The sequence below is a fragment of the Rhipicephalus sanguineus genome, chromosome 2 (assembly GCF_013339695.2).
Source record: "Rhipicephalus sanguineus isolate Rsan-2018 chromosome 2, BIME_Rsan_1.4, whole genome shotgun sequence".
Lineage (NCBI taxonomy): Eukaryota > Metazoa > Arthropoda > Arachnida > Ixodida > Ixodidae > Rhipicephalus > Rhipicephalus sanguineus.
The window spans coordinates 118,141,536-118,167,216 of NC_051177.1; the positions used below are offsets into that span (position 1 = coordinate 118,141,536).

A 25,681-nucleotide genomic window follows, 5' to 3' on the forward strand; every position below is an offset into this window, starting at 1 on the left:
ATCAACAACTGAAGATTAGAGATAAGATAAAAGTTACCTTCATTCTAAACCTATTGACACTCTATAGCAAGAATTAAAAAAAAGTCAGTTTCACCGCAAGGGCAAAGCAATCAATGCGATATCAACAAATTGTAGTGTTATACAAAGTGAGGCTGGCCGCTAACTGTTTTGTATCTGATCTCGCGTAACCACAAAACGCTGGTGTAAGAGAATCGGCCGCTCCAGGGAAAGATGAGCTCCCCACAGTCACTTCGCGATGAGAGCGCAGCACGTAGAAGGGTATACGGGTATACGAGCCACCAGTTGTGATGGCTGTCGATATAGCGCGTGCGCCAGAGATCGCGACCACGTCCTTAGACTCAAAGTTCAAAGTTGCTGCTCGCGCGACACCCCCCCCCCCTCGCGTCTTTTCATAGTCGTTAAAGACGGGCGGGGCGTTTCCTGTCTGCTTCTACGGCAGGCCTCCCGAGCGGGGTGATGTTATCGCGTGCACCCTCCATGCGACGGAAATGGGCCGGCTCGTTTGATCTGTGCTTCGGCCGCGTTCGTCACCCCCGCTCGCGCGCTTTTACTCGCGGTAGAACATACGATGCGCGGGGCGATCTTATCAATATGGACTTCATGCATCTTATCATTTAGCGCTTTGCACTTCAAATGGTCAATTTTCGCGGAAGTTGCCGTTTGTGCAGCAGGCCAGATTGGCGCAGAATGGCGCAATGGGCGCAGCACTTCCACCCCTTTACCCAAGCTTATTTCAACAACATTCAAAAGAAAAAAAAACCAAATATGCAAACAATAGCGAATATGAGTGGATGAAAAACATTGCGGTACACGCTTCCCCGAATCAGTAAAGAACATTTCCTTCAACCGGGATGATTTCCAAGGCAAGATGAATGCATTTCGATGTGTTCACGGTAACGTTATAGGAATACTAACACAAGTATCATGAAGTTAAGGTACCCGACATTCTCCATACTTCAGAAGTAAGCGCTCATTCCTTTAAAAGCGCGTAAGAAATAATTCATTATACCCCCTTTTCAAGCGACCAAGTAAACATCTGTGCCAACTGAAGCACACTTCTGTAAATAAGCTGCAGATCAGATACATCGCTGAAACCAAGGGATATTTTCGCATGGTATCGCAAGCAGTGTTGTATGCGTTACCGAAAAAAAAGTAACTAAATACGTCACTCGTTACGCTAAAGAAAAAGGAACGCGTTACCGCCCTGCGTTACCCATAAAAAAAAGTTAACGCGTTACCGTTAACATAAAAAAAAGTAACGGACGTTACTACTGCCGTTACATCATACTCAGAAATATTAATCAGTGCGTCTTCGCCTCAAGAACCTACAATACGAGCTTTATAAAACTAACACTCACATGTAACATTAAAGTTGTCGCCCAAACAAAAATTTTACCTGAAATACTGATTAAACGAGAACAATTTGCACAAATCTGCCGTATCTTCGCAGTACTATAGTAGCCTAAAGTTGCGTGTACAGTTACATGCGGTGGCTTCTAACTCTGTGGCACATGGAGAAGCTATATTTCGGAATGGGTCATTAAACTAAAAGTGATCGATTTCATCATCAACACTCTCCGCAATGAAAACATCACTGAACAAACCTGCAGGAATAATGACAGCGTGCTTCTACTACCAAAATAAATGCGCAAACTTTGTAGCAATAAAGGAATGCTTAAATGGCATAAATCTGGGGAAAAGTATTTGCGCACATAAACAAGTTTCCTTTTTTTTCAATTTGACCTGTATAATTGCCGCGAATATTGCGACTGCGTATGTGAAACTGTTCAAGGTCAGCCTCGCTTGCTCAGGAGTTTAATAACTATAGGAACGTAGGCGCAGTTGCAAATAGCAAGAAGCAAAACTAATTTTGAATAAGAAGTTTACAAACAGTGCTAGAGTATTGCAGGAACAGTTTCCTAATGTAACTACAAACCGCTGAATATAAGCGACCGTTGCGTTTCAAATATTTAATCGGGCCGCTTGACTCGCTTATCAGCGAATACGTCCGCACCTACGCTAAATAGGAGCTCGACGGACGCACTATATGGTACTCCTGTAGCTGGTACGTGAACACACGGAAAGATTTCCTTGAGCCCGCTCATCGCGATGTCATGCGGCACCAAAGGTACCGAGACTGTCGCTAATCTTCAGTTGGCGATTACGTTCAGAAGGCACTTCCGAAGAAGTCATCCTCCTTTGTGCTGGAGCTCACATCGAGTCTTGATGTCCGCAAGCCGAGCAGATCTCGACAGTCCGCTTTTTACGGTTACGAGGACCGCATTACGCTTCGCTTCGTCGGCAATCAACGGCAACTTGAACCTCGATAGCAAGGTAGCCGAAACTGTAGCAGATCCATTTAATAAATTTCGGGAATTGGCTCTCAATTGCAATTTAATTCCTCCGCACAAAAAAGGACCCCGTGCGGGATCGCTCTGTCAACGCTTGGCGGACCTACAGCAGACCGCAGCAGCGACAAAATAACTTCCCGGCGAACTCTGAGAAAGGCGCTCCTATACAAGACGAATGAGTTTTTTGTAAGATAGCGAGGATAATTGGAATGAAAAGTAACGAGTAACGTGACACCTCACGTTGCCGAAAAATGGTAACGCAAGTACGTTACCCGTTACAGTTCCGAAATAGTAACGAGTACGTTACCAAGTTACTGAAAAAAGTAACGCGTCACCGGTAACGCCGTTACTTATAACGCGTTACCGCCAACACTGATCGCAAGCCACTCAAGTGCCACTCAGATTGATGCACCGGATGTAGGTGCCCACAGTCGCTCACCAAAACTTTGCCTAAAACCATCATATCAGTCCTTGTATGCTTCTTAATTCTGCGCTTTTTTTTTTCTAGCGAAGCGTGTTGTAACTCACAGAATTTGGCGGCGTCGCATACGCGAAAAACCCGGCGCTGGCGAGCGTACAGAAATGTGACCCCCGAAGGGTGCGCACGACACACGCGTATTTGCATGCGCAGTTTTCCAATAACTGATTCCTTCTCCATCGTGGGCTCGTCGGGGGTTTGTGATACGGCAATGTGATCTTTTATCCAGGTAACGTCACTTCACGCTGCCACGTTCCATTGTTGCCCGGACATGAACGCGTGACCGTCGTTGTTGCCTGCAGCAACTGAAGAGTTGCGCTGCTAAGCACGCGGATTAAGCACAATCCCCACCATGAAAGGGAAAAAAAAAAATTTAGGAAGGAGCGTTCCACAATGCGATACAAAGAAAAGAAAAGTGGCACTTCAGGCAGGGAAACGCTAAGTTTCGCTTGCCGCCATTTTCCGGACAAGGCAAGGGTCCCTAACTTTTTTTTTGTTCCTTTTCTTTTTTGCGTTCACGAAACACGACACCGCATCATTTTCTGTCACTTTTCTGATATTTAGAAGGTTCCCTTTCAGCTTCCCTTTCACTTTTATACTGTTGAGTGCCCAATAACCTCCGGTTATATCGATGCGATCGTCTTGTAGTGTGTGTGGGTGGTGCCGTGGTATTTTCAAATAGCCATTATACCTCCGATTTTAATGATGTATCCAGTTGACAGAATGTCGTCTGAGGACATGCAGGACTCGACGAAACATATAGGAAATTAGTTGTTTTGAAAGCTGCCCAACCGATGACTTCATTAATGCTCTCAAATACTCAAAATCAAGATGGACTTCCAATTATGATTACCCGGTAAAACACCTAGTCATTAGAGGAAAGGAGAAAAAGTTTCATGCTAACACTCCTCTAAAATACAGATAATTTTTGTCGAACACCAAGACCAATATGCTATTGTCGTGTGTTTTGAAGTTTACTCAGTATTGGTTTCAAAGAAATGGCCAGGAAGACCTCAAATGTTAGCTTACTTAAGGTGCGCCATGTTCTATAGCACAGAACGACTAAGATTACACGAATTAAAAAAAAAAGGCTCAACTGAAATGTTTAACCCTTTGTGCGACAGCGGGACGCATACGTCTCACTTTTCCGTCTTCAGCAAACATTTCGTCCCACATCAGCCGTTGCAATTAGCGCAACGATAAGTCACTACCTTACCCAAGTCTTCGTATTCTCGAGGAAAAAGCTTTTGCCACACTTTCAAAGGGCGGAAGTAGTGTTACAGTGACGCTGAATTTCGACCAATTTTTCGTGATAGCTTCTGAATGTTCTTCTCCTTCAGACAGAAAGAACCTACCAATCAAAATAGGGGATAATTTTCCTCTTTTTCCGGTTTTTCAGGGAGGTGATTTTAGCTTCCAGTCATCACGTGTTTTTGTAAATTTGCGGAATAACTTGGCCGATAAATGCGTCGAAACAATCCCCTGCGATGTTTCCACGCTCATTCCTCAGCGTAATTGCAGATATTGGTGCGTGGAAATATCTTTCTTGATATCGTATACCTCTTGAAAAGTAGGCGCATATTCAGGGACAACAGCTGTACTCGACAATTTCGACAGCCAAAGCAAGGACAGGCAAATGGACCAAGAAATGGTTGGTGCATGCGGTGAAGTAAGCTTTAGAGGAACAGACCAGAGCGCTATGACGGCTCACAAGAGGCGCAGGTGCAAGTGGTTTTCTACTGCTGGAATGACATCCCCACAACTTTCCTCAGCACACCTTGAGAAGCGATACTCTGTGCCACTTGCTTCGGCCGGTTCATCCCAAATACTCGTTGATGCATTTTCGAGATGGTGCCTTCATGAGACAGTGGGACAGTGTTTCCCCACTTTTTGAAAACACTCTCATGAGTCAATGGGACATATATATGTCCCACTTTTTTTCAGTGTAAACTAGTGGCTTGATTTTGATGAAACTTGTTTTATGCTATTTCTTTGTAGCTTATATGAATATACCACAGCCGGTTTTTAAATGATCGTGTCAAAAATGTAGGCAAACCCACAAAGGGTCAATCAAGAAATATAGAACATACAGCTCTGCTTCGGCAGATACTTGACCAGCCTTCATGACCTGATATAGCATACAAATGTCTATTGATAAGCTGCCTGCTTTTGTAATTATTAACCTGCACACGAAAGAATGTTCCATGTCGACAAGCACTGGCGGGTTACATTAAGCACATTTCTGTGTTATCTAGTTTAATGAAACTATTGTAAAATATCCTCTTGTAGGGATCAAAATTACGTGCCACCCGCTATAGATTACTGTAACGCTTCAGCAATACTTGTAAAGCTAATGGGTCATTCCATGCCAAATCATCCAGCGTTTTCCGACCATCACAAATATAGCTGAAAATATTTCCACGTTTTTCTAGAAGTTCGAAACTCGTTCTGCTCGTTTATTTCTGTTGCCAAAAATTTTCCCGCCTGTTTGTGAGAGTCTGTAGTATTGCGCCGAGTGAGCTAAAAGGCATCAAACAACATTTTTTTTTCAAAGGACGTTTATGGGATGCACTCGATAAAATGGTATTTCCGGCAAGCTAATGAAGTGATGTAACTGTAAAAATAATGACTTATTTATGTATATCGATTCCTCGAGGGCTTTTCGCACGCGCAAAATTGAATAACGCTGCAGAGTTTGACATTTTTTTACAGGAACAAGGCAAACTCAAAGGGTAGAAATGAATTATGCACCGGTGGCCTGTTCGACATACTACAAAAGAAAAATAATTTAGTCGGTGAAGGTTTAGCAGATCATCTGAAAAAAAAAAAATTGCGAATTTCACTTTTTTGGGGAAAAGTTCTGTATTCAGCATAAAAAAACTGGCCTTGGTGGTCGGACTAAAAATATGCACGATACTTCATTTGAAAGCTCTATGTATTAGCTGAGCATTGGCAAAGTTACAAAAGGGTATTATTTTTTTTAACTTGAGAAATATTTTTTTGAAATTTTGTATCTCCACCAGCTTTTCGCCGACCTAACTCAAGCGGCATGAAGCACTCACAACGGCAATCTTCAGTCCATGCCCACTGACCTGGGATGCAGACGTCAAATATGGTACTGTCTATAAAGCAACCCCATTTCCTTTTCCATTGCTTTATAGACAGTAGCATGTTTGACGTCTGCAACCCAGGTCAGTGGGCATGGACTGAAGATTGCCGTTGTGAGTGCTTCATGCCGCTTGAGTTAGGTCGGCGAAAAGCTGGTGGAGATACAAAATTAAAAAAAATATATTTCTCAAGTTAAAAAAAAAATAATACCCTTTTGTAACTTTGCCAATGCTCAGCTAATACATAGCGCTTTCAAATGAAGTATCGTGCATATTTTTAGTCCGACCACCAAGCGTGTTCTATTTGTGCGTCTTTCTTTGTGTTCGAGCAGCGCGTTGCAAGTATCACCCATGCACAACCAACTAGCCCCTAATCTGGCTTTTCTAAGTATCAACTATAGAATGCAAGTAAATAATGCAAGATCTATGATGTAAGTGTCAAGTCGGATTAATGTAAGTGTCAAGCCGCATTACCTGTGCATTGAATGGGGTACGCGAAATAAATGTGTTATTGTTGTGGTCAAAACTGGGAAGTTCGTTTATGCGAGGCTCATTTCAGCACTGCCTGTTTCGAACAACATGAACCCGCTAATCACGGCTGCCAAGGCAAGCGGCACAGGGGGCGAGGCCCCCACTATAGTCGAGTTCGCCGATGGGGGCGTGGGTCCCTGTTCCCGCACCTTTTAATCGACGCCCTCTGCATCTTCAGAGTACTTCCCGTCCACATCAAAACAAACACTTCACAAACAGCAATCTTGATTCATTGTCTTTTGCCACATAACAAAGAAGAAGAAAAAAGAAGCTGTCGGACATAATATAATAATAATTGTCGGGGTTTTACGACCCAAAACCACGATATGTGATTACGAGGGACGCCGCAGTGGAGGGCTCCGGAAATTTTGACCACCTGCTGTTCTTTAAAGGGGCTATGACATCCAATTTTCTCGATCATAATTCGTGTTATGTGGATGAATCCTTGCGCGTTCACGAACAAGCTGGCGAAATTTTAGCGCGTTTGATCGAGCGCTTTTTATAACGGAATATTTTTTTCATAAACGCGTGAGCAGCCTGAGAGTCGGGCAACACTGGCCCACTCTCGAGACGTGACGTAACAAGCTGCGCCAGCGCCCGCATTCCGGCGAACGATTTTGTTCCCTGTCAGCTGCACGTGCAATCGATCAATTTCAAATTTCCTCAGCTTGACATTGCAATTGAATGATTTGCAGCGGCTGAAACTTTGGCAGAAGACGGCAGCTCCACTCCATGCAGCACATGACGTCACACACGCCCTCGCAAGATGGCGGTCGCCGGCGCTGGGCGGGGTCTATAGGCGGCTACTTCTATAGGGCTTATTTTGTACTGAAATAGCCTTGTGCAGTGCATTTTTCATGTATGTAAAGGTACAATACAACCTCTACTTGTATTTTTCGCTGAAAACCGCGAATCGCTGGGTGACCGTATGGCCCCTTCAACGTGCGCCTAAATCGAAGTACACGGACCCGAAACATTTCGCCTCCATCGAAATGCGGACGCCGCGGCCGGGAATCGATCCCGCGACCTTCTGGTCAGCAGTCGAGCCCCATCACCACAAGACTACCGCGGCGGTTAAGCTGTCGGACAGTAAAAGAGGAAAGAAGCGCAGCAACGGAAAACAGAACTATTTGGCTGTTCTACAAACACGTGAACTGGTCCCTCAGCTAATTACCCCCAATCTCAGATTACCAATCATGCAATCTCCAATTACCTGTCTTGCATCAGCTGGCTCCATCCTATGGCTGCAAGTTTCCTGATCTCACCGCAAAACCTGATCCTCTCACATCCTCGGCTGCTGCATTTCACTTTCCTTGGCAACTTCACATTCTGTTACTCTGACGAACGATTGGTTTTCTGCAGTATTAAATGACCTGTCCAACTCCATTGCTTCCTCTTAATGCCAATTAGAAGCTCAGCTTCCCATATTTGCTTTTAACGCAGACCACCACCTTCCTGTCCCGCTTGTTACGGGGCCCTTAGCTACTTATTGCATGACAATTCTCACAGTTCAAATCAGACAAAACGGACACGTACTAATGTTATGTACCTATGATTATAAATCACCAATAGCCAGAGTACCATACCCTCACCACGCCTTCCTAACGTTAGACTATATACACTATAAGAAAAACATCGAGTATTTAGGGAGTACTTTTGCCACGCAACTATAATCGTCATCTACCTCGCGGTGCTTTCTTTGCGTTATCACCGCGGTCCCGGCACTTTCAGGTCACGAAAGGTGTGCGCGCTATCAGCGTGACATAGCGATCTTGATAGGGACGTGGCGAGAGCCAAATTTTCAAGAATGGAAACGCGAGCAAGAATGATAATTGTTCCGTCGCAGTACTTCCCAAATACTTGATTTTTTTTTTTCTCAGAGCGTAAGACAAAAAAAAAAAAGGCGTATTTGGGGCGTATTTTTGCCGCAAAACGACAACGATCTTGCATGCTTTTCCTCCATTTAACGCCACGTGCCGGTGCCTTATGAATGCTACGAAGGGCATGGCGCGCATGCGCGAAGGGCATGCGCGCCAAGTTTTCAAGAAAGGAAACGCAAAATGATGATTATCGTTGCGGGACAAAGTAGACTCCTCAAAAGGTGTAAACTGTTTTAGAGTGTTCCATTCACTTGCGTTCTAAAAAGAGCTGCGCACTTTTGGGCGTCTTTTTGTCACAACAATAGTCATGACCGGGAGGTATACCGAGCGTTTCGGGCGTTCAAGCGTTAAAAGTAACGAAAGGCACACGGCATGAATTAGTACCAACGTTTTTAGATTTTAGAAAATAATCTAAAAACGTTGATTAGTACGCATACTGTGGTGTATAACAAAGGTACACTCGAAGGTAAACTGGGGTATTTGGGGCGTCTTTCTGTCACACAACAATATTCGTCATCTCGCTAGATGCGTTTCACATCTCGAAAATTGTGCGCTCGCTACTTTGGCATCAAAAGTGCAATGTCACGCTGGCAGCCGCGCGCCGTTCGTGACTGGGAGCAGCGCCTGCTGGGAGCTACCGGGCACGCGGCGATAACTCAATAAATGCACGCAAGACAGATGACGATTGTTGTGCGACAGAAAGACGCCCCAAATACGCGCTTTTGTGGCAGAGTGTAAGCACAATTGCACCCTTTGCGGAGTCTTTTTCTTCCGCAACAATAATCACCATCTATCTTGCGTGCCTCTTCCATCTCACGAGCGACATGCGCGTTATCATTATGGGGCAGCATTTACTAAAGGAAAGTGGCGAGAGTTCAAGGAAAGGAACGCAACAAGCCAGGTAAAGATTATAGCTAAGGGGCAACATATACCCCTCAAAGGGTGTAAACTGTTTCAGAGTGTGCTGTTGCACTGTGAGAAGTGTTGAACCTAAAGTCCCTAGATTTTTCCCTCTAGGGACTTAACACCTTTTCAAATTCTCACGCCAGGGGGGCGCCATATTGAAATGTGCGCCGCCTAACGTGCAAGATTGGCGAAATCGCCATCTTGGGCTGCGCGTACTCGAACCGGCGTGCTATCCATTGGTGTGAGATCTCTGCTAAAGCCCGTGTTTGCTGATTTTTCGTTTCTTTAGACTGTTTTGTTTGATATCGTCGCTGCCACTGACCGATTCGTCGCTGTCTGAACCGTTAAGCGGCGCGCATTCGCGCTTGCAACGCAAGAATGAGCTCCGCGTCTGCGAACGGCAGTGCTTCGTCGTCGGTACCAGTAGCAGCAAGCGTAGTAGAAGGTCGATCACGGTATGAAGTGTTAATAATCGGTAACTAGAATGTTCTTGCAGCTGTCTACCGATTTCCGTTATTGGCGTACTAAACGTCTACGGATCATTCATCAGTTTCAACCTCCGCGCATACTTGTTCGCGACGCGTAAGTTTGTCAGCTGTAAACTGTAAACACCGCACAATTCTTCTTCACAGATACCTTGACCTACATTCACCACAACGACGCCGAAGACTAGGTCGAGGACACGTGTGAGTGGCCAGGAATAGGCGAGTGAACTTTGTTAATATATCGTTGAGGCGAATGTGTGGGGTCTTTGCCAGGTGTGCAACTACGAGGCGCTGGAGTCGCACAACTACGTGCAGTCTGGCTGGGTGGGTCAGTCACTGGAGCACAATGTGAAGGAAAAAGTCGTGCTGGTGAAGGGGAATGTGACACCGTCGCAAGCCGTGAACAGTAGGCCCCATCGCGCGTGGGTTGCCGCGAGGCCCTCCGGTGAAGTACGGCGCGCGCAGGCTGCACATGCGTAACCGGACAAGGCGGAGTTTGCAGCCGTGTCGGCCGCTGTATTATGGACGATATGAAGTACGAATCCGTAACATTCTTACTTACTAGGTGAGTCATCAGTGGCTTGCGTACATTCCTATCCAGGATGCTGCAAGGGAACGTTGACCTCGTCAGTTTTTTTGCCGCCAGCGAAATACCGGGAAGACAGGCGTGACGATGGCGACACGCGGAAGTTGTTCCGATTTACTGAGGCCACCCACTGCTGCCGCATTTCAGGCGACGATGGAAAACGATGCAGCGCGAACATGCCACACTTGCACTCATCGCATGGCGTACTGTGCTGCGGACACACGATTTCACCTAAACTATACATAGTTTTCACGGACGTCACAACTGGGGCTTGTGGGATAGGTGGCCGCCATGATGGTGAACTGCTAGCGCGGTGTTATCGTTAGGTGCGTGTGCAGGTCCGATATTTTCGCGTTGTGCGGGTTCAGTAACAGCGCGGCGTCGCAATGCCGATGTGTGCGATGACTCGCTGCAGTGCGAGAAGAACGTCTGCCGCACAGAAAACGCACCTTGAGCCAAGAACCGGGCTCTACCGATTGCCGAAAGTGATAACTCGGCAATGCGACCGCACGAAAGTGTTGTCGGAGCAGCGTCGGCGTCTCTGGCTCGCTCGCATCAACAGAAAGGGCCTCAGGAACCTGGATTACCTCCGTGTATGCGGTCGGCGTTTCATCTCAGGTAAGCAAAACAGGATGAAGCGAAAACTTCAAAAAATTAACGCCACCGCTTACAATCGCCTGCAACACAGCCGTCGATGTGTGTGCGGCGGTTTAAACCTCGCAGGAGCTCTCCGGGTCGCGTTCGAGCCCGTCCCGGATCTTCTGCTGCTTAACGGGCACCTTCGACTGCGATCCGCGCGTACTGCAATCAGGTTAAAATGTCACTGTCTGCACCAAACTGCTGAGTTTAACGTGCTCGATGCGTGTTGTTTGTACCGTGCATTGAAACTGTCGTTCACATCGGGCTACTGATCGCGAGTGCCTTCTGTAATTTTGCGCTGTTCGTAACAGCTTGTAACAAGATCGTTTTCGCGCTGAAGTCGCAATTTCACATGCAACAGCGCGCCAGGTTTTAACTGTTGATGTTTTGTAATTTGCAGGACAGCCAGCGAGTCTAATGGACAACACAAACCCAGATTGGGTGCCGAGCCAACACTTGGGATACAGCAACCGCACAGCACCGGGCGTTGACTCTACTTCTCGGTACAAGCGCGCCAAAAATCGGCTGGCAAAAAAAAAAAAAAAAAAAAGGCGGCCACAGCAGCGAACGCAGCTAACATTCAGCCGGCAGAGGTTGACCATCCTTCGCCTGAAATGGTCGATGCAGACGATCACTTCAGTCAAGAGACGCCTGCTGAATAACTTTACCTCGCTCAACACGATGACGCGCTTGGAGGGTAGCCGCTTTGCTGTCACGCTGCTCACACGGCCACTGGTGAAGTAGTTGTGAGCCTCAAGTGACTTGTAAGCTTTCATTTCGGTGAGCGATACGTGGTTCGTCCACAGCACCAAACAGTTCACGATGTCGGCATGCGTCGTAACCGGTAGTAGCTCCACGTCCGTCGTCGTGTCAGTACCGGCGCACAACGTGTAGGGGTCAACTCCATCGCACATGCTGATCTACGCTTCATAACGTGCACGCGTCGGACCCACCAGCTCGGCAAAATATGACGGGCAGAATTCCTTCCGCCTGACAGGCGCCATCATTCAAACACTCGACAGCTCGCAAGTAGCAAAATCAATGACTACCACGCCGACAGACTGCAGGAAGACAGCGATGAACACTCGTGCGCACGCTTGGGCATGCTCGCGCGCGTTTGTCGCTGTTCTCCAACATGGCGGACACCGCCAGCAGACGACGGTGTGACGTCACATGAAAACTATGTATTGCTCTTCTGCTGCTCGTTCGTTCACTCGTACACGACACAGTGATGGCCAGATGACTTGCTATGCGAATGCAGTAAATTTTCTGCCATGATAGTCACTTCGTATCAGAGACGGGAGCACAACACAGTCACACAAACGCGTACCAAAGCAACACAAACACGGCAGTCGCGCAGCCCAAAGCACGATGGCAACACTGAGAGCATACCCTCTACCCCTGCAGCTGACTGGTTCGAGGCTGCTCCTGTGAAAAGGTCTATACGGGCGTCTTTCTGTCACAGCAAATCGTCATGATCTGGAGGTATTGAGAACGCGGCGTTCAATCGTGAAAACTAAATGCATGCAACATAGATCACTACTGTGTTGCGTGGCAAAGATACGCTCTAAAGAGTGTAAACTCCCTAAAAACAGCTGCACCTCCTTTCTGTCGCACAGCATCTTACTTAACACGTCGTCACTTTGCGTTTTTGCGTGCGTGAAAAAGTCGCGCCTTTTACCCGTACCTTAGACGCTAAGCAGCGTTTGCGTCGAAATGCAACGCTAGCCATCACTTTCCACGGCGTTACGAGACGAGCGCCAAACCGGACTACTTCGCGTAGATGTGCAGCTTTTCATTGCCAAGAAAAGTTATCCGTGAGTATAGGGTTTCATTTCGACGCAAACGCTGCAAGGTACGGGTAAAAGGCGCGACTTTTTCAAAACGCAAAGTGTCAACGTATAAAGTAAAAGAAATACAAATATATCGCTTGTGTGCGCTGCGTTCCGTCTCAAAAAGCTACATGTAGAAAATGAAGGAGCATTTTATATATCTCCCGCAGAAAATACGGACGCAATTGTGGGACTATACATTCATTAGTGGTAGGATACGTGCATTGTGGCTCTGTAGCTTTCCCTTCATTGCCACAAAGTTGTCCCCGAGTATACATATATAACATAAATACACCATAATGGGCACGATGGCTATTAGAGTGTTTTTATAATTTTCTTTAAACCTTTCATTTCCGCATACGCCTGCTCAATCTCACTTTCAGCTTCATCTATTACAGCGCATTATTCGCCGTCCACCACAATGTATTACATTACTTGCTGCAAACATTTAGCATAGATGTTTCCTGCGCGTACTTCCTTTCTACCTAACCACGCAAACACGAGACCGACGGTGTTTCTTCAGAAGCTTAGAGTAACGACTGACAGTCATGCGGCCCCTTTGATACTTTCCTGCATTCCAAACGTCGGATATCATCCGATTTTCACGCGCTGTGATTGCACAGAAGTAAACCGACCTACAGCGCATATCATTATTCTACTGAAACTCAGTCTTCGAGATCGGGCGGCGCGCGCCGCTAGCCGCGCAATCCCGCCGACTTTAGGGCCCCTCGCTAAGTTCATCTTCAGTGCCGCCATCGAAGATGCCGATATGCCTTCACCGCGCGCACACTACACCCGCAAATAACGTTTTCTTATTAAAAAAAAAAACTAAAAAAAAAATAACTTCAAGCCAAAACAATGATATGATCGTTCTTGAATCCCAATCGAACGTATTGCGAACTGCGAAAATTCCGTCGTATTTTGTCGAGTTCGCAACCTTGACAGCTCTCAAGTGGCCCAGGTCCCCAAAGGGGGCCTCGGGCCATAAGTCATGCTGCTGGCCTCTCGATCAATTGAAAATGCCGCCGCTACAGAACTTGATATCGTCAGATGAGGCAATAGTGGCGAACACCGCGTGGAATTAGCTACACCGTTACCAACAGGTGTTCACTTTTAGCGGTATTCACAAGGGGGACAAATCCTCGGGGAATAAAGGCGGAGCCCAGTGACGTCGGCTCGCGACCCACAAATATCCCCCACTCACACGGACGACCAGGGGGAGACCAGTGTTACTAAACTACTCTGGTGGCTTGTACCGCCCGTTTCACCAGCTGCTGACGACCAGCTGCAGATAAAGTCCCTAGATTTTTCCCTGTTCTAGGAAAAATCTAGGGACTTTAGCTGCAGACGACCAGTTGCAGACTGGACACTACTGGACACCCACTGCCGCTCTCTGCAGGAGCAAGTGCAACAATGTGGCCAAACAAGACCTCGAAATTCCGCCATATCCCCCACCGCCCGGGGGATCGTTTGTCCTGGTGGGGAAAAGGTCCCCGTGTCCTCCGAGGAGGCGCGGGTAGGGTCGCGCCCACTCACTAATCTGTGACGTTGAGGTCACGTGATCAGCAATCCCCTCCCGTGGATTTCTCCCTAGTGCGAATACCCCTAATTGCGATAGCAATTATATGGACACTCCAGGAGCGTTTTTTGCCGTCGCCGTGAGGTTCCGTATAAAGTCCAAAGGCGATAACATCGCCCCGCGCGTCGTGTGTTCTAGGTGCGAGTGAAAGCGTGCGAGGGCTGACGAGGATACACTGTAAACCACTTTGCACCCTTAAGGGGGTTTCAAGCAAGCAAAACACCCTTTTGCCTAACCAAATTTGCAAAAATTAGGGTGTAAGGGTGCTTTCCTTCCCCAAAACAGCCTTTAGGGGGTAATGCTCTAACTAAACACCCTTTAGGAGTTAAGGGTGTTATGTGCTATCGAAACACCCATGGCCCATACCACAGCGTGCCAGATGATAACCGGGACTCGCTGATTAAAATGTCGTTGGATCTTCGGCGAGTTTAGATTAAAAGATATGTCTCTTTTAGGGCTATCTACAAGCGCACCATAAATTTACGCCTATTCTCCTAATGTTTAATGTTCAACGACTGTGCCTATTCTCCTAATGTTTAATGTTCAACGACTGTGCCGTTGAGGAAACGATTGAGCACCTTCTGTGTTACTGCCCGACATACGCAACCGAGAGGCTTCACCTCAGCACTGCACTAAATCAAATGGACGGAAGCGCTTTCACTGTCGCGAAAATATTGGGACCATGGGGCTGCCCATCACAGTTCCGAAAGGCAACGAAAGCGCTGTTGCGTTTTCTTAAGGACACCGGACTGATTCGCCGTTTGTGATGAGGAAACGATCGGCGAGTTTAGATTAAAAGATATGTCTCTTTTAGGGCTATCTACAAGCGCACCATAAATTTACGCCTATTCTCCTAATGTTTAATGTTCAACGACTGTGCCTATTCTCCTAATGTTTAATGTTCAACGACTGTGCCGTTGAGGAAACGATTGAGCACCTTCTGTGTTACTGCCCGACATACGCAACCGAGAGGCTTCACCTCAGCACTGCACTAAATCAAATGGACGGAAGCGCTTTCACTGTCGCGAAAATATTGGGACCATGGGGCTGCCCATCACAGTTCCGAAAGGCAACGAAAGCGCTGTTGCGTTTTCTTAAGGACACCGGACTGATTCGCCGTTTGTGATGTCAAACGCAGAACTCTTACGCCGGCTGAAAGAGTGACTTTTCTCTCCTCCTCTCTATCTTTCCTTCCCCCTCCCCCCCTCCCCCAGTGCAGGGTAGCCTACCGGGCTCAGCCCTGGTTAACCTCCCCGCCTTTCTTTTATTCTTATTCTCTCTCTCTCTCTCTATACGGAACAGAAATATCTCCACCGGCACTGAACGGCGGCTTAAGATACTATGGCTATATATACCAGATGGTCAGTGTAAGGCTGTGTAGCATGAGCGCTCCGTCCATGTGGTATTTTACAATACGCTTTGTTGTGTGTGCCGCGGTGTGGCGCGTGCGCACACCTTCTACGCTGATGTCATCTAAAATTGCATGTTCCCTGACTGGTAGATTTTTTTTCAAAATTTTCAGTGATAAGGGTGTTTAGGCCATTGGAAACACCCTATGGTATGGGTGTTTTGCTACGTGAAAACATCCTTTTCCTACGGTGTAAGGGTGTTAGTTATAGACACGGCAAAACCCCCTTAAGGGTGTAAAGTGGTTTACTGTGTAGGCGGGTCAAGCGAAGAGGAAACGCGCCAGCCGCCTCCGTCGCGCGAAGGGCGCATGGAGGGGTCCCAGAAAGGAGTCTGCATGGCTACTGAAGGAACTGCATACTTTGACCGGCCAAGCGTGGTCGCCCGCGCTGAGTCGTGCTCTCAGCTAGGGCTGCAGAAATAGCGTCTTATTCCCCTCCTCAACCTCTCATCCTTCTCCACGTCGTATCGTTTGCAGGAATTAGCAGACGGCTCATAACTTTGTACGTGTTGTGTCCTCATGAGAAAGCTTGCGTTAAAGCCACAGACAGCACGAAGGTCGCTTCAATTGCTGAAGCGGCCGCGTTTCCTTACGCCAACGTTTTGTTGAGTTACGCAAGGTTGCACGCTACAGGAGTAAGGTGTTAGCCTTACTCCGTGTATAACATTCGAGTTTGTTGCTATCGCATTCATTGCTTCGCCCTTGCGGCGAAACTGACCTTCAAAGCGAAGCTTCTATGAGTCACAGATTTCGGTGGCGGCGGCATAGTTCGCGGAAAACCCGGCGCCGGCGAGTGCACAGAAATGCGGATGAACACAAATTCGACTTTCGAAGATGCGCTGGTGTCCGCCGCGGCGGTGTAGCAGTTACGGTGCTCAGCTGCTGACCCGAAGGTCGCGGGTTCGATCCCCAGCTGCGGCTGTCGCATTTCGATGGAGGCGAAACGCTAGAGGCCCGTGTATACGGTGCGATGTCAGTGCACGTTAAAGAACACCAGTTGGTCGAAATTTCCGAAGCGCTCGTGGTTCTGGCACGCAAAACCCCAGATATTATACATATGCATCGTATCGTTTTCCATTAATTTATGCTCTCTCGGCCGCGGGTTTGACGGTGATCCGCCGTTTCTGATAGGGAAATCTTATCTTTTATCGAGGCAACTCGTCGGTGCACGTTGTCACATTTCATTGTTGCCGTTCATTGTTTCACGCGCGACCGTCGTTCTTGCCTGCAGCAACAGAAGTGTTGCTCTGCTAAGCATGTGGGTGACGGTTCAATTCTGGGCATGGAGAAAGGAAAAAAAAAAATGTTAGAAGGGAGCAATGCGACAGAAAAAAAAGAAAAATAGTAGGTCAGGCCCGCACACGCCAAGCTTTGCTTGCCTCCATTTTCCCCGATAGGGAAAAGGCTCCTAATTTTTATATCAATAATAACCATTCAAGGTAGCGCATGCGCAGCTCGTGTTTATGTGTAAAATGCGTTTGGCTGCAGCAACGGCGACCGTCAACGTTTCGCTGAATCGCCACCGTTCTGCGTCCCGCTGCTCTGTCATCAGCGTTCTGCACAAAGCTCCAGCGTGTGTGCACTGCTATTCGTGAGTAACAAACAGGAAGTAAACGTGAAGCTTTCTCGCGGGACACAATTCGTGCACCATCAATGTACCACGTTTGCTGTACGCCCATGGAGGTGCTTCTTAGCATACCAGCGCCGTGAGAAGCTTGACAGCTGCCTGCAGGGGCTGTTACTTCCAGCCAGCAGAAACTGCTTTCAATCGCTTGTTACGTCACACCGAACACGTATACGCCCCCGAGTGTGCTTTGAACACGCTACAAAAGGTCCAAGCTCAACACTAAATATTTCAATCGCTTTCAATTTCTTTGCCATAAAACACCGTATCTTATGTGAAACGAGGCACTACCGGCGGTGTGGCATCATCGAGTACGTACAAATGTTGTGTAGTACTTCCAGTCAACAAGAGATCAATCAATGCAACATGTGAAGGCGGCTGCTGTCATTCACACAGCCAACAAAACCACAAGGCTAGGACAGGTGCAGCAATATGCCGTAAGGATCGCGAATGCGTGTAGTTTAGACTATTTTGCCACAATTTTGAAAACACACAAGCTGTGTGAACCCACATCTCGCGCCTCGCGGGCGGTTGCGTCTAGCTTTCATAAATCGAGACCACAAAGGCGTTATGCAAAAATAAAGATACGCTCGTTATTATGTTCGGAGAATTATGTTCACACTGGAAAAATGCCAACGTTATCCGACTATTCCTCCAACTCCAAGAGAGAAAAAAAAAAAGCTGTTTCAGCATGGTGACTGATGTCACTGCCCTGTATAGAAAATTCCGCGTAGCAACGAAATATGGAGCTCAAGCGCACAATTTCAGGCTGGCATGCTCGGCGGAAGCAACATGAACATTCCTCACCACACCGTGCAAACAGTAACACTATGCTCGCGTTTTATCGTAACGCGCATCCGAATGTGGCAGTTTTAACGGGCGCATAACAAGAGAGCCCGTATGATTCACAGCATTCGCAAGCGGCGGAGGCGATGAAGAAAGAGCAAAATTTTGACATGCTGAAATTGCATCTGACTCTGGAAGACTTGGGGTTGGAGAAAATGGCATAAGAGAGCTCGCGCGCACTTGTTCATTTTCCCGTCTGCGCCAGGTTTTATGGCCAAACCCGAAAACCTAAAACCGCAGGTAAGAGATATCACTAGGTATACACATACACTATAAAAAGACAGTACTAGCGCGTGTCGTTCCGGCTGCCTCAACAACAGAGGCAGCTCGTAAGTAAAACTTCTCCACACGAAGCCGTCGCATTCAAAGCAGCTGCTGGGAGCGGGTAACGTTCGAGACGTCTTTTGTCTCCTTGGCAGTTCGCTCTAAGCCTCCTGTAAATTGCGCTTCTCGGCTCAGCGATAGGTAACTGCCTAAGGCGCGCGCGCGCCACTCTACCCTCCTTTGTTGAACCTGGCGTCTTCGGAGCTGTAAACTTCTCTGAAGTATGGGCGAGCATCAGCGGAGCCATACTAGTATGATGCGAAGCGAAGCTGACGCACATAAAAACCCGGCTCACGTATGCTACCCGAGCCCTTCCCGAATATAAGGGGACGCTTTTCAAACGGCTGAATGTTGTTGCGAAGGGGGCTTCGGCAAACGGCATATACTACCTTCCGCTTAACTGCCTCACCTCGGCAGAAGAAAAACGGACAAAAGAGAATGAGATAGAAAACGTATGGAAGAGGCGAAGGGGGCTGATAGAGCGCGACCGCAATACAACGCCACGCTCTTCCACGTGACAAAATAAAACACACACCTCCTTCGCGCGGGCACATACGAAACCCGCTAACGGAAAAAGCGGTAGCTGCGAAGACATCGCGAGGAGCCGAGGCAATTCCGCAGAAATCCGGGTGCAATTAATAAAAGACGATATGGTACGCGCCGGAGACGCGCCTGAATTACGACGAGCTGCGGGCCGAGTGAAACCTCCGTGACAGTTTTGAAACCGCAGAGAATGCGCGCCGCGCACAGCTTTAGCACGACGCGTAGCCAGCTACCGGTTCACGAGACAGAGTAAAAGTCGTTCGTGACAAGCCACCGACGCAGTACGAGAGTAAAGAAAAAAAAAAAAAGAAGAGAGATCGAGATGAGCGAGGCTTGGCAAGAAAAGAAATAAAGAACACCGTGCCTCAACGCGAACGATGATTAGAATTGCAGCAGCGAGCTGCAGCTACATGCAAACGTAAACACACCGGCTGCAAAGCGGTGCCCATCGCGTTTTAATCACGATTCAAACCGGCGAATCAGAAACCCTTCGAGGGTTAAAGAAGCGGCTAGTGACACCGAGATCAGTTGTCAATAAATCACAACGACCGAATGAGCTTTCGAACGATTGTGTTCATCGTCGCCGTGCGGAGTAGTGGGAGGCGCGCAATCAAACGACGCCGATTGAAGGAGTGCGAACACACTCGACGACGACGACGGGAGAGAGAAAAGAGAGACCGTAACGAGCGGCGATGTTTGACGAACCGTATCTGAGAGTCAACAGCAAAGCGGGCGTACCCTTTTGTGGACTGCACGACGGCGATGAAAAGGAAATAAAATGCATAAACGTGCTGCCCCCCACCCCCTACCACGATTCCGAAGACGTCGATGGCACTCGATGGAAACAGAGCACATAAATAGGCTTAAACTCGCGGACGTGGCTCAATAATGACACTGACGTGCAGTTTTTTAAGTCTTCAGCTTACCTGATCGCCATCATTAAACGCTCCCGCGATGGCAAGAGCCGAACAAATACAAAACAACGTCACCACACATCGTCCCATGGTTGCATCGGCCACTTTTTTCGCTTTTGCCCTCAGACACACCACCGCACACACAGCTGAGCGAGGGCGAAAGCTCCACCGTATCACTCCGCGGCCGCAGTTACGAATAAAGATAAACTCTTAAAGTACTTCGTATGCAGCTTAAAAGTCTCACATGAAAGTAAATACACGTGTTTTAGACCAGTTTCACACTTATTGTCGCCGTAATAACAATAGTTACTCAGGACTACTTTTTCAAGCGCAGTAGAGTGAACATGTCGGCTTGAGGCAGGAGTGGCGTTGTGTCAGAGAACTCATATTTGCTCAGAATGGACTTCCAGTCGGCCATGGAAACTTTTGCAGAAGCATGGGTCGCCGCAAACACACAGACGCCACTCACAGAGGCCGCGGAAGCACAGGTAAGCTGTTCCAACTGTAAATCCCTGCCCCGTAGAACACCGCCGCGCGGGTAGCCATGCTCCGGAAAGCACCTTGGACATTTCTCGCTATCTCCGATTGGACTTCCCTTTTCTTTTCGCCCTTGATTACTTTATCGAATAACCCTTTTGATGAGGGTGTCCGATCTTCCGTTGCCGACTTATCGAGTGGCTTCGCTGTCGGCGCTGCACGGAGAAAAAGCGTGAGATCGCGAATTAAAAGCGGCTGACAAGTCTTTGCTCGTCGTCGTGGTGACATTACCGAGTTGTAGGCGTGCGCTTCGTTTCGTGTTTCTTTCTTTACGGGCGCGTTCGCGCTAAGCCGCCGTGTGACATTCGTGTCCGTCGGGTGGATGGGCAGGGCATTTAGCCCGAAAGCCTTTATTACGCCATCGATCCCGTTCCGACGGCAGTGTGTACGACAAGCTCTCAGTGAGCGCGCCGATGTATATTAGTAGCGGCGCGGTAGCCGGCTTTATTTACATCGGGAGATGGGCTCCGTTTTAGATATCGATCATTCGTAATAGGCACGATTCGGGCCTCCCCCGCTGCTCGGCATCTTTCTCTTGTGCCTCGAGCTGCGCATTTGGCGATGCCTTTCGGCGCTGATCAACCCGTTAGGACTTTGTCACGCGGAGTTCCGGTATCGCAGCCAATGCGCCGCGCTGCCACTTCCCGCTTCGCCTCAAATATCCGCCGTGACCGGCGATCGTCTCTCTTTTTTAACTTTTCCTCTTCAGAGTTGCCCATTACAAGAGTCATCGCCTCTTCGAGACTGCGTGCGGCCGCCCTCCCGTCTTTCTTCGGTTACCGTTTTTGTAGTCGCAGCTCGCGACGTAATTCCTAGCCAGGATGGTCCCGTAGCTGGCTTGATCGAAATGAAATGTTTAGTACTGGCCGGGTTTTCCCTCGTTGTAGTTTCACTGTTTCATGTGGGACGCCTACGCTGGCGTAGTCGGCCATTCAAACGTTATGCGGGCGTAGCATTTTCTCCCCGAAACACAGGTAGCTTCTGGTTTCGTTTTCTTTTCTTCGATTTGCGGGTCGCGCGTTTCCTTTTGATACTGCCACTGATATCACTGCTACGGGCGCGCGCTGTTCATTGCCGGAATCGTCTCATTTCCATGCCGTCTTATGGCTGTTAATTAACGAATTAGAGTCTACACTAAGTATTATTGGAGAAGTACAACGAATTACCACTTCAGACATTCATGTGCAAACAGTTTAACGGATATTGAGGTGTGTTGTATCAGTGCTTCTCAGATATCCCGAATAGACATAATGTTAATATCGTATAGTCCAGGCATATTATGGTAAGCTTATGCTAATAATGCTAATGAGGTGGTTGGCCCAAGTGTCATGAAAAAGACCACCACAACCGCGCTTAATTTCCGCTAGATATTTCATTTACTGTTGGGAGATAACTACCGTTGCTCAAATGCATAAAAAACTCAACTTTTGTTTGTGTTTTGAAAAGATAGGAAAATGGTATCGATGATTTCCATGCGTAGGTACATGTCTCAATGCGATGGCTTGTGCTGAGACATCATTTGTAAGCAGTGGCGATTTAGTAAACAAGGCAATGTCTAACAATGTTTAGCAAACAAGGCAATGTCTCCAAAGGAGTTCACGAAATTATATTATAAGTTATAAGATACTGTGATAACTAATCAGTGCCTCTGCACATTACTGGTTCTCCTTCCTTCGTTCGTATCCATTGTTTCCTTTTATGTCCTCTCCATCGCAGACTTTAATATTAGACTCCACTGATATCACCCGTCCCACATGCTGTTGCATGGCTTAGAGTCAACCTAGAAGTTTGATACAAGTTCATATTCCCCGGTTACTGTCTCGTGCAACTTATCTTGAGTAGCTATTAATCTCATTGCAAATTGAGATTGAACAATGCTTAACTGGTATTATGCGGCTTCATTGTAGGCATTTCTCAATGTGTCCCTCCTAGCACCAGTGGGCTGTCCAAGTGACTTCTTTTGTTTTAAGTTTTCAGCTATTGGATTGACTAAGACAGCAAGCCGATGAAGAACACTTGGGAAAATAAAGGCTTAGTGTTTTCAATTAGTTTCCCTCTATTGTTATTTATTATGATCCACAAGTAAACGTAGCTACTTGCTGTTAAACATAACTGTGGCATTGCAAGTACGGCTACATTTCATTTATTCATAGTGCGGGAACGGCATATTGATTTTGTAGTTTGGCTGCTCAGTACAGTCCTTCTGAAACACCACTTTGTATGTTTTGAACCGTGTGAAATCAAAAGAAAAACATTGTTTTACCCATTCTGTTTTGCTCGTCGGGCATGTTTTCACTTCCTGCATTCTGTATCAAATTTTATTAGCCTGTTGGCAGCATGCAACGCTCCCTGAAATTCACAATAAGTTGTGCTGCAGGCGTTGCATCAGAAGAACTATCCTTTTATTTTGATCTCTACTCTCTTCTACTTTCAATCTACTTGAAGTGACTTACGAGTGGGAAAATAACTTAAAGCACCGGGGTACGTGAAGTGCGAATCTCTTCTCGTGTGTTAGCAGCATCACCTTCATCCTCACTGTGGCTGTCAGGGCTTTCACAATCCATAACACCCACTGGAAAGTCCTCGTCGTCGGCATGGTTGCTTTGAGCACCAATGTCAAAAACAACCTGAGGAATTTCTTCCTCTGACTCGACTACTCCGCATCACCATGTTTACAAACAAACGTGTCTGGGCTTGGATAACCTTTTCTTTACAGCTAGTTGCTCTCAAAACTAGGCGTATGTATCGATCTGGTGTCAGAAAGACTGTCCAAAAGGAAAACCGCTTGCAGTGTGCCGTCACTTATCAACAGTGTACAAAAACCAGCACTTTCAAGGTGGCCAGTGCAGCATCAGCTGTGCAAGCGACCGGGTTGAAATTTTTCATGGCAGCCACATACTTGATTAAAGGTAATGTCAACGGGAACATCATCTCAAACTTTTCTCTAAGTGCGAGGAATGACGAGTCCAAGTTTAACTTTGCTCCGTATTGCTGACTCATGGGGTCAACAGGGACCTTGTAGATTTATTGACATTTTAAGTAATGCAGAAAGTGTTACTCTACGCGGGTTTCTCTGTGTCTATGCTCATACGTTAGTGACATCTGTCATAATTTGCACTGGCTTCATGCCGAGAATGCTTGGCAATCTTAAGGACATCTGTGTTTGCGTGGTGCACAATTGCCACTGAAGTCTCGTCTCTGCTGTCCTCTAGTTTTCTTCTCGCGAAGTAAGAGACGACAGTTATGATGGCAACACTTTAGGTTAAGTTCCTGCAAATAATAACAGAGTGGGCCACGGTGAAAAGCGTTCCGTTTCTTGCGTTTCACTTGCTGTTAATAGCACTTTTTGTAATGGTCAGGTTAGGAGTGCCTGCATAGGTGTCATTCAGAGTCCCTTGATCGCAACGTTTACAAGGCTTGCAATATGCTCTGTGTAGGGAAAAAGAGTATGCGTGTTGACCAAGCCTTCAATTTTTACAGAGGGCTTCGCAACGTTCGTCTTCATTCACGAACAATTCGATTATGTAAACTCATGGTGGCTGTTTAAAGTTATCCCTTCCTCTTCCTTGTACTGGGCACTCATACCTTAACATGGTGGCGAGTTTGGCAGGGTTAAAGAGTTCACTCGTGATGGCGGTTAACACTATAAACGAACTAGGGACAAGATCCCCCGGAAAATGTTATGAAGACACGGCTCATCTCTGCTATTAAACATTGGTTATAATGAAAGATATCATTGCTTCAATGTAAGCAATTCGGTTGCCACGGTTGAATGAATGCGTACGTGTGCTTTTTGGACCAGTTTGAGCCCCCTGCCAAACCAACTTTTGCCCATGGCTGTAGTGTTGGCGAGCTTCTTCTGTGTTTACATTGTTCCGCATGTATTCTGCCCATCAGAGCCTGGCAGGGGTTCCCCCAAGCGTTGGTGTGGCTCCTCCTCCGACGGGCGGCGGAACGGCAACCAGCGCAGGAGGCGGGGCGTCCGGGGTCGGGGGTCAGCCCGGTGCGCCCAGAGCCCCCTCTTCGCCCCCGCCTCTGTCCCTGGCTGCCCAAGGCTCACCCGAGGAGCAGGACCGCAGCAGCAGCAGCTGTGAGGCGCCGGCGCCCACCAGGCCGCCCCCTAACGTGCTGGCCGGTGAGTGATGCCCCACAGTGCGGCTGCTCTACTCGGTTACACCCTAAGAGTTCAGCAGAAGCTGTCGCCACAAAACCACGGCAGTTCAACGCAAAACTGTGGTGAATCTTCCCTTCACATCTGTAGGAGCACAGTGTCAGCTGGAGTTCACTCTCGGCTTGACTCTTTCTGACTGTCTGACATAAAAACTAAACGCATAGGACAATGAAAGTTGGTTTTTTTCCAAAATACTACCTTTGGCTGAACACTGATATCAAGACAACCTTTAATATTGTCTATAATATTCATGGTTTACGCTAAAACCAACACAAAGAGGGATCTATACAGTAAAAATCAACCATCTTAAACACGCAAGAGTGCCCAATTTCATGGAAATTAGCAAATTTAATTGGCTGGTGCACCCATACCGATTGTGGCAGTTGGACAGTGGTGCCCTTGTCACTGCAGCCTTAGGTTGTCGCAGGCTACAGTGGGGCCTTATTTGTAAGTGCTAGTGTCACTAATCCCGTTAATCGGGTTGCAATCGCCGGGCGGATTCTAAGGGCTGGCGTCACGGCCCTCCGAAAACGCACCACGAAAGCGCGGACAATTTAGAGTTGGTCCTTCGGTGCGCCAGCGAACGCCGGTTGTGGTTCAAAGAACGAGTCAGAGCCGAGAGTCGATAACACAAACGAAAACGAAATATATTCTCAGTTAAGGCAATACAAATATCACAAACACATGCACACTCGGCTGGTACCAGTTACAACTTCACAGTATAATTCAGATGGTGTTTACACAACGGGAACTAAACAAACAGATCACACGCTACAAATGCAATCGCATGCATTACAACTATTCAATGACAGTTAAAGTCCTGAATATACAACGGCGTATCCAGTCCACAGTACTTGGACGGTAATCGAATGCTTCTCTTCAAGGAAACACTCACGCCAGCTCCAGCGTTGATCGTTGT

At 47.5% G+C, this 25,681-nt stretch overlaps 2 protein-coding genes across 3 annotated transcripts in view; one reads left to right on the plus strand and one right to left on the minus strand.

Moving 5' to 3' along the window:
- LOC119383555 (transmembrane 9 superfamily member 1) overlaps positions 1–20,220 on the minus strand; it is a 126,850-nt gene extending 106,630 nt beyond the window's left edge. Inside the window, exon 1 of the mRNA XM_037651772.1 lies at positions 20,067–20,220. Within this exon, the coding sequence (XP_037507700.1) occupies positions 20,067–20,144 (78 nt within the window). The 5' untranslated portion in view covers positions 20,145–20,220. The remainder of the gene's footprint in view (positions 1–20,066) is intronic.
- A 178-nt stretch (positions 20,221–20,398) lies between these two features.
- Positions 20,399–25,681, plus strand: part of LOC119383556 (uncharacterized) — an 81,780-nt gene continuing 76,497 nt past the window's right edge. For both annotated transcript variants that reach the window (XM_037651773.2, XM_037651774.2), the window contains exons 1-2: positions 20,399–20,542; positions 24,489–24,726. In XM_037651773.2, the coding sequence (XP_037507701.1) occupies positions 20,453–20,542; positions 24,489–24,726 (328 nt within the window). In that variant the 5' untranslated portion in view covers positions 20,399–20,452. The remainder of the gene's footprint in view (positions 20,543–24,488; positions 24,727–25,681) is intronic.